Genomic DNA, 10,039 nt, shown 5'->3' with positions numbered 1-10,039 from the left:
ATAATGATTTTTTTTGAGTTTTAAGAACCAAACATTTAAACAAAAATTGTTGTCATCATCCAACACTAATCTTACCTTAGTTCGAAATCAAAATTATTATGACAAGTTGATTTTGGTATAACTATTTTAGCTTAATGTTTTGAAGATTAATACAAATTAATATATTAACTGAAATAATGGAATTTTATTTTAAAATTTATATTGTTTACGTGCTTAACATGCCCAACTATTCCATATAACTACTAGATGACCCAAAAAAACATGTCCAACCATTCCAATTAAGGTAAAAATCATATATACATATATAATATATAAACCACTTCTACGATACCGAACAATGAAAGGGATTTCCATAAACAGACAATATCATTGAAAAAAACACACACAAATATCACATGTTGCTAATATCAAATATTATTTTCATCTAAATTCTATCTGTCTTATCATTTTGTCGAACGAAGTGATCCTTTTTGCTTCTTCTTTTTTTTGGGTGTAAATGTTAAGAATCATTTTTGCTTTTAGTAAAGCATTAATCAATTGTTGTTTAGTTCGGGTGAAATCACCTGCTAACTACAAACCATATACTGTGAAATAAACATTATACCTTATGTCATTTTAATGTTTTATGTTCAATTAACTAAAATTAAAAAGAGAAATTGCACTAGATGTCAAAGTTATGGTAGGTAATTGGGTATATGGTACAGGGACTGTGCAAAATGAGGTAATGCCCAAAGTGTCCTTATATCCATAAGTTAATCCAAACCAACGCACACTGACACGTCAAAAGTAATAGATTGACGCGACAGTTTCCTATAGTAGAAGAACCAATAATGCAAACAACCTCGAGACTTCTGAAAACGCAAAAACCCAAAGAGGTTTGCGGTATTAAATTGTTCCATTATATTGTCTCTTCCGCCTAAACAATTATTGCAAAGTTCAGTCTGCAAAATCTCTCTTTTCCGAGTTCGTAATGGTCTCTGCAAGACTAGTAGATTTTCCAGAAGACATAGAAGATGAAACCGATGTGGAGTTACCTCAGATGATGTTCGCGGATGGAGAGGAACCAGTGGGCGTGAGGGTTCTGACTTACCAGTCCTCCCGATCAATCAGCTCCATCGTCAATTCTCTCAACGAAGATGAGATCCGATATCTGAGAGCTTCATCTTTCGGTAAATTATTGGAGATAGCAGAAAAACCGGCTTTTTCTGGTAGATTTGTTAGATATCTACTCTCGCGTCAACTTAAGGTGCAAAAAAAACATGAAGCGTGGTTTCGTTTTGCCGGTCACCCTATTAGGTTTTCCTTGCGTGAGTTCGCCATCGTCACAGGACTTCGTTGCGATCAACTTCCCAAAAAATCGCAGCTGAAGAAGAAAAAGAACATCAACGAAAAACCTTATTGGCCGCAGCTCTTTGGCAGTATGGAAGAAATGCGAGTTTCGAGGGTGGTGAAGATGCTTCGCAAAAATACCGTTACAGATCCAGATATCCGGATTAAATTGGCATGTCTTGCTTTAGTGTCGTCTGTGTTGCTGTCAACGAATATAAACATGAAAATGCTGAAGGAGTATGCAGAGCTTCTTGTAGACATCGAAGATTTTATGAGTTATCCATGGGGACGTCTTGCATTTGATATGCTGATGACAAGCATAAAAAAACAGAGATGAGATAGCGTTATCTCAGAATACCATCGCGTTAAAAGGTTTTGCCTTAGCTCTCCAGCTTGTAATTGTAGAAGCGGTACCGGCTTTGACAGAAGTGGTTCAAGATGCGTTGTCTTCTTCAGAATCGGAAAGTGAAGATGATGAAACAGAGTACCCATGTCTGCAAGGCGAAGAGGAAGACATTGAATCCGGCCCACGCCCGGGAAGTAGATAGAAAAGCTGAGGTAAGTTCATGTGGCTGGTATGAACATGTGTCGATGCTTTCATAACGAAAATGCCGTCCGTTACTATAAACCGTTTATATACCTGTAAAACTGAACTTAAGTGAATCATGGGATGTTATGTAGGTTGTTGTCAGCAGTATTATCCCCCAAGATCCTCACCGCCCAATCGATGAATCCGTTTTGATTTGGCCAGACGAGGTGTTTGATAAAAAAGTGGAAAACCTTGTGAAGCTTATTAATGAAAGTTATGTGTTTACGAAGGATATGTTCAAAGGAGGAGCTACTAATTCAGATGTTCAGAAGATGCGTGAAGCGTCAAAAAATGTTTGTAAGAAGAAGCAAACAAGACAGTTAGAAACACAGAGTCTTGACGCTGCCGAAGGACAACTTGCTTCGGTTGTGTTTTCACTTCTCCAACCGGAGATAAAACGGATTGATGGTAATGTCTCTTCTGGAATTGCGTCTATGAAGAAGTTAGCATCGTCGTCTCTCCACTACAAAGATTCCGTGATAGAGACTGTAGCGGGAATGATAAAAGATATGAAATCAGAAATTCTAGGATCCCTAGCGGCGGGTTATGCTCCTGTTGCCTCACATGGTCACCATAACAGCGTCTCAGCTGGCACTGTCTCTAAGACAGGTTTTACTAAACAACCGCAGCGTCTCGGCGACGCTGGTAAGGTTGATGTAGTTTTTGAGGGTCATCATATCAGCCCCTCAACTGGCAATGTTTCTATAGCTGGTTCTTCAAAACAACCAGAGGGGGTAGGGGAGGATGAGAATGCAAACACAATCGATAATGTGTTGGAAAATCTAAGCCATTACTCAACCCCTCCCGGATCACCACACATTGGCGCTGTAAGAGTCTCTGTAGTATATTTATAAATAGCAAAGTAATCCCATTTCGTTTGTGTATAACTGGGTAATTCCTTTAATTTGAATTCACTGTCAGGTTTCAAACGCCCTATGCGAGGAAGAAAATTTATCTATACCGACGCGGGCAACGCCGGGTGCACACTCCCACCAGCTAACTGTCCAACTACGTGAAGCTATCGACGTAAGCATTGACATAATGTAGCTATGCACCGTACCGTCGTATATCCGGTTATTAGTAGATAAGCCGGAGTATATAAATATTATCTAGCTAAATTTGCAACATGTTGATACGTATACATGTTGATACATATTATCTCCCTGTTGCCTTCTTTAATAAGTTATACTTTTAACATTCAAGTTGCGTTATTTGTCAGGGAACGGACACCAGCTCCAAACAAGATACATGTAACATTCCTCCAGTAGCTCCTCTTCCTCGTCCCAACAACCAAGGCAGTTTAGGATTCCGTCAATATTGTCCCGTAAGTACTGTGTTTTATAATTCAATATTAATTGCAATTATAACCATCAACTACATCCCGTTTGTAATGTAAGGTATCAAATGGGACGTCAAAACTACGGCAAGGTTACGGGTCGGCCTATGTTCCAGTCGGAGATAGTACACGTCGAAAGCGTAGTTTTTCGCTGCAAACCGCTTCCCCCCTCACCTGAGATCAGATGTATAAATATCTAACTTGTTACCGTAATACTGATTGGAAGTGTTAGATAATGTGATTTGATTTTAAACATCAGCTCTACTCTTTTTTCAGTCTGGTGAACCATCCTTCTCGTTGGGTCTGACTCAGGATAAGGCTGCATCAAGCCCTCATGAACAAGATCAGATGGTAGTGAATGAAAACGAAGTTGGTGTGGGGAGGCATAATGATACAGTTAACTCTCGAAAAAGCAAACGTATGCGGATAGTGCCACCGTATTTACTAACCGGTTACCAGTGCGAGAGTGCAATATTAAATATGGCCCGACAGGGACAACTTTGTGGGGGTAGCTACTACGAGATGTCCGTGATCCGTGAGAAGTATGTGCGGCTGTCCACGCTACTTAAGAAACCATGGTAACATCCTCTTTCTGAAGTCTGTATGCCATTAAAACTAGTCGAAAAACATGTTGATGCGTTATATATTTGAACGTCATGGCAGTGTTATAAATGTTGCGGGAATTTCGGTTACACAGAAAGACATTCTGGATATAGCGGACAGAAATCGTTTGTTACCTGGAAAGGCAAGTTATCACTTTAAATTGAATCATATATTTTTGAGGATGAATTTGGAAATTTTTTAAATTTCAGGTCGTAGATATTCTTATGCGTCTTGTTCGTTCCACCTTCGATAATCAAGTTATGGGTAAAGCTGACGTCAGTGCTGCATTTCTGGACAGTCGCTTTGCATATTTGTTGTGTAGGAACTACCCTAAATTCAAGATCCAGAAGAATAAGGCGGCTTTTCTATTCAGAAAGAGTCTCGTTGACGCTGTCATGAAAAGCTGTCATTGTTTCACTCCTGCAACGCGTTTCTACCTTCCATTCTGCATCGGAAAAAAAATACTGGATAGGCTTATGTTTGGATTTCAGTGAAGCTAAACTTTATGTTTTTGATTGCAACCCTGGTTTGAACGCCGACTCCGCAATTCTTAAAGACATCAAACCAATCGCAGAAATGTTTCCAAACCTGCTGAAACAATGTGGCGTCTCGGTTGCGGGTGTTGATACGCCCCTGGTCGTACAAAGGATCGAAGGCCTGGCGCATAACACAAACCCTGGTGATTCTGCAATAACTACATCAATTCTGATTCAAACACATTCCCTGTTTGGGATTGACCCCTGCCTTGCAATTACTCCATCAGTTATCGCCAATGAAGCACATAGAGCTGCTGTTATGGTCTACGAGTTCCATGCCAAGCTGTAGGTGCACTTTTTATTGTCTGTTTCTGAACATTGTGTTGTTTATCAAACCCGGATTTTATTTCCTTGTCGCACTCTGTTTTCAGTAATGAACTCTTGTATGTTATTGAAGCGTAAGTCTAATCTATGAGACTTTATTTAGGCTATTAATACTGCATTGTTTGAACAGGTTATGAGTTATGTATTTCAAACCGGTACACCCTTTGTGTATTTTTTTAATTCGTGTTAAATGTGGCAGGTAAACTTTTAGTTAGGTTATTATTTTTGTACATCACGTGGTTAAAGTCTTATATAAAAAATCCGGGAATCGGTTTCATTATGATGTTAATTAAAGCATTGAAACAGGTTATTTAAAGCATATATGGTAACCAAAATATTTTACATTGGATTTCTTCTTTCTTAGATAATATTACACAAGCTTTACATTGTTACAGCAACCCATACTTCATTGATATAGTTATATAAAACAACCGACCCGCTAGTAAGTGAAACCAAAAACAGATACCGGTTATCTTACAACCTTATAGATAGTCCATAAAGCATATCTTACAAACATACGACACCAGAAACTTCAAAAACCAACCACCAAATTATTGGCCGATGTAGGGACATAACCCATACTACTTATCTGAAACCATACTACCGGTCTTATACATCTACATAACCCATACTACTTATCTTCACCAAATCCGAATGTGTGGCCTTTTCTTCCCTCACTGTTCACCAGGGGGCTTTCCATCAACCAAATCATCTGCATCCAGATGCGAACCCTGTGCCACCACATCACTCGTTCCCGGGCCGTCACCATATATGTCATGTTGAGCCTTAACCTGTGTTGACGTTTCACCTGTGTAGTATTGGATACAAAATATACTGAACGGTTACGATCATAATATAACGCCGTATGATAATCACAAATATGAGTTTGTTGTAGCTTGTGTAGGTTATCATAGAAACATTAACTACCCTGGTTATATTGTTGAAAACTACATACCAATGTCAGAGATGGTTTTACAATGTCCGGAACCTGTCCCCAGTGTGGAGTTGTTAATCTGAGCTATGACGGTACCTCGGGTGTTGATCTCAGTGGACGACGCTGTTGGAGAAACTTCGAGAGGAAGTTGATACTGAGGGATTTCCTGGTCGCCAGATTCTTGAATGTTTAGATTTGTTGGTTGATAGCCAGTAAATTCAGATCCAGGAACCCCGTAAATCCTTTGTAGCTCCATAGCGTAACTGGAAGCCATTAAGCTCTCGTAATATCCGTGTCTCATCTCCCAGTAGCAAGCATCGTCGTAGGGACCATATCCAACCCTAACTCCACCGTACGTTGATGGTGCATAAGTATTTTGCAAGACAGAAACTGGAGAAATTACCGCTGTAATAGTGATAAAATTGGAAAATTAAATCCTGAATATTTTGTTATGTTTCCCCATATTTGAGGGTATTATTCAACCATAGTAAACCCACCATTCAAATTAAATTGATTGGCATCCGGTAGCGGGTTGTTAACGACGACATTATTGCCGCTGTAGGGACGATGTGATCAACCATTCGAGGGTCGACGTCCACATTCAGGTCAAGCGACTGTCTCGCTTTCTCAGCTTCCATGGAAAAGCGATACATAAGCATCAGTTTTTCCGGGTCGTTAAACTCTCTAACGACTTCTTCGCTGCACAGGAGGCGACCCCGACTCATAATTTCTGCATGTTGTATATCTATTAGTCTCTATTTCAACATGTTTAGTAATATAAAAAAAAATTAACAATGAAAAGTGGGTTTCATAGTTCGTACCATTTATCGTTGCGAGGTGTTGTTCCTCGCTTACACCTTCTCCAAGAAAACTGCGGCGCCCAATAGTAAAAGGACTCCTACATAGGTAGTGGTACTTTGCAACTTCTTCAGGACCAAACATAATACATAGTTTGGGCTCTGTATGCCACTCGTGGACGCTCATCACCATGTCGATGTCAGCGTTTGTGCGAATTGTGTGTGGTGGACTTGTTTCCCCAGCTGGTTCCATCATCCATTGCGGTAGCTGGAAGGTAACAAGTAGGGGAGTTTCTCGTTCGATATTGAAGAGCCCACGGACTTTTAGGTCTAGCGAACCATATTCTTCATTTCGCCTGAGAAGAATGGAGTGTGACCTAACCGTATTATCTTCGTCAAATCGCCACACACTTTGCTGGGTTTTTGACCACTCTCCTTTTGAGAGAAGAACTAGACGTGCCATCTGCCATCAGAGAAGAAAAACGAGATTTAGACTTTCTAAATGGGGTAAAGCATCAGCAAAAGAACTTTTATGTATAAGAACCCTAATTATTCTAACATTTCTCCTTATGTTTATAAATCGTTTTTTAAAAAAAAAACCAGGAAGTATACAGACTTACAGTTATGTCAGAGTTTCCTCCGGTTGCTTTTACTTTTTCCTGGTATCGATTCTTAAAGAGGTGTTGTAATTCAATGAAGCTGATGTATCTATTTATAGCAAACTACACTCTATGCGAACCGGTAATAATTTCGGTTCAAAAGTAAACCGGAGTATCTGTCAATTTCCCTACATTTAATGCTTGCAAGCTGTCTACCCCTAGGTCATCATTATTACGCTGGCTGACATGACAAAACAGATTTAGCTTTAATATATATATATATTATATTTCATCATTATCGAAAAAATCTCAATGTTAATCTTCTCCTGTAAGTAAAAACGTGGCTTAATACAGACCGTAACAAGGATGTCGACTATTACGGTTGCAGCTACTGTGGCACGTTGTATAAACGTGGCTTCATAGGGAAAGTAAGATTTATAATTTGTCATCATCGTTTTCTTTTCCTCGTTAAACCGCCATTATACCCCCCTAACCGGAGTCGTAACTAAAGAGGGCTGGCAATACACGTAAGACTACAAGTTCAAAATAAAAAAAAATAAACGTCAGACTACATTTTCATTTTCATTTGTAAGAGCAGACGCATTCTATTAGTTACTACTATATCATATAACATTCAGTTCTAAGGTTTTGTATGTGTTTAGTGAATACTTATATATGATAGGGAGTGTTAAACCATTTGATTTTTATTCCGGCTACAAGCATGTTACTAATGATTTCCTTCACGTCTTATGTTAATGTTTATCATGTTATGTGAGATTTATGGGTATTTAATAATATCACCATCGGTACATTATAAAATCCGGTTACATATTATAATTTCCTGGATAGTTTCGTATGTGTTCAACTGAGTGATTCTGAGTGTTTTTATCAAATAGGGGAGTTTCGTTAGTTTAAACTTAGTTAGAGTGTGCTTTAGATAAAATATAGTCCCCCTATTTTGTAAATAACTTTGTTCGACAAACATTCATTTGTTTCAAAAGTTAATTAACCGGTTTATCTAATAATATATCCGGTTATAATTGCCTTTTCCAAGTTCTTAGACAAAGTGTTGGACAACTATAGGATGCCTCAGAATCGGTAACCGTAATGTTCGTGCTATATCAGCATATACCCGTCAGATAATGGAAAGAAGAATTTATTTATATTACAAACTCGGGAATATTAATACATAATCCTGCCCCAACCCACAACATGGATGGTTTATACAGCAAACATCCACGCATCCACCAGACTTACATACACCTTCAACATCCGAGTCTCTAACTTTCCTATTAAGACAAGTGGGAGATTATATAGCCATTTTGCATGTCGCCCTGTTATGTCCAGGCCGTTTGCACCTGCCGCATAGTGTACGCTTCCTAGGGCCTCGTGTCTGAAGTTAAACATTTTTCACACGCATGAAAAGTTAGGGTCGTATAAATTAAAGGAATATCAACATAAAAATACCTGATATTCTCCTCTAGATAGAATCCTGTTTTTTTTGGGTCTACCAGGTGGTCTCCTGCTTGACGGCGGATTTATATCCTGCAGCTCGTTAGTACTGTCGTCTGAAAGGACCTCAATTCTTTCTTCTTCCCCAACCGGGTATATGATGCTCGCATAAGCTGTCTTGTACGTTTGCAAACTGTAACACTGCGCAACCAAAGAATCAACACGGACCTTGACACGCGTTGCAGCTGCAATGGCGTGGGTGCAAGGAATCATTAGCGCTTGGAATTCCTGGCATGTGCAACACTTATCGTTCAGATTGACGTGGAAACGTTCGCCCCCTTTGTCTCTCACTTCATATTCACCGTTTCGGATGCATGTCACCCCAAACACTCCACTTCTTTCAAAATTTGAAGTGACGATCTCCTGAACCCGAGGAGTTAGAAAATTTGAGCCTTTACCATTGATTTCCCGTCTGGTCGCAAACCAGTCCATAAGTTTTGCACGAATGTATTCAATGAGAGAAAGAATTAGATATTCACGGGCTTCACGCAACACCGAGTTCCATGTCTCAGCAACGTTGCTTGTCATAATGTTGTATCGATTTCCTTCGAAATGTGCTCTCGCCCAATGCTCGAAACCTATACCAATGAGGTACTCCGCACAAGATGCATTGACCTTCTTAATCTCGTTGAACGTAGTGTAAAACTCAGAAAGTTTATACGCACGTGCAGCTTTGCCAACAAGGTATCCGAGATGCTTGTCCTTAAAGTATGTCCTAACGTTTCGCTTCAGATGTAGGATGCATGCACAGTGACGTGCATGGGGATAAACCTGAGATGATAAGCTTTATTGTTAGTCGTTACATATAAGCGCCCCCAACATAGCAATGCGTAACATGGTTATAATACAATATAAACGTATTTGGAAACCATTTCCGGTTATATTACTAATATTTCCCGTATATTAACAAAATGCAACGATTCTATTTGCATTGTTACCATTTACCGATATTAGTAATAGTAAATTTAAAAATCACCTTTGCGATTCCATAGTATATTGAAGGATGTCTGTCTGAAACAAAAACTAAATCGCTTGTATCCGGTATGAACGAAGTAAGTTTTCGAAAAAACCATTCCCAAGCTTTATCATTTTCTCCATCCACAACCGCTACAGCCAAAGGAAATACTTGATAATTTCCGTCTTGGGCAGAAGCAGACAGCAGACACCCTGCGTACTTACCCCGCAAATGGGTTCCATCGACTATAACAACCTTTCTCATATGTTTATATCCCTCGATGCTAGCAGATAAAGCCATGAACATGTACTTGAAACGCGTGCCAAACCCCTCGGCATATTCAGTATGGACGTCTGTTATACTTCCAGGATTTGAACAAACCAGTTTGGTCAAGTACCCTGGCAGAAGATTGTAAGATGATCCACAAGACCCCTTTGCGTTCTCCAACGCAATTTCTCTAGACCTCCATGCTTTCCAGTAAGAAATGTGAACGTCGTGATCCCCTTGCATGGTCTGTCTTATGTC

General features: G+C 39.4%; 1 protein-coding gene across 1 annotated transcript; it reads left to right on the top strand.

The window, feature by feature from the left end:
- The first annotated feature begins 970 nt into the window (after positions 1 to 970).
- LOC117127512 lies at positions 971 to 4,682 on the top strand. Its single transcript, XM_033278069.1, has 10 exons — positions 971 to 1,566; positions 1,661 to 1,739; positions 1,786 to 1,887; positions 2,011 to 2,745; positions 2,840 to 2,944; positions 3,138 to 3,242; positions 3,531 to 3,832; positions 3,918 to 3,999; positions 4,067 to 4,262; positions 4,330 to 4,682. The coding sequence occupies exons 1-10, from the start codon at positions 971 to 973 to the stop codon at positions 4,680 to 4,682; spliced, it is 2,655 nt and encodes an 884-aa protein (XP_033133960.1).
- Positions 4,683 to 10,039: the final 5,357 nt, after the last annotated feature.

The sequence above is a fragment of the Brassica rapa genome, chromosome A08 (genome assembly GCF_000309985.2).
Source record: "Brassica rapa cultivar Chiifu-401-42 chromosome A08, CAAS_Brap_v3.01, whole genome shotgun sequence".
Lineage (NCBI taxonomy): Eukaryota > Viridiplantae > Streptophyta > Magnoliopsida > Brassicales > Brassicaceae > Brassica > Brassica rapa.
The sequence above is the reverse complement of the archived record's forward strand: the minus strand, read 5'-3'. Positions and strand labels throughout refer to the sequence as shown.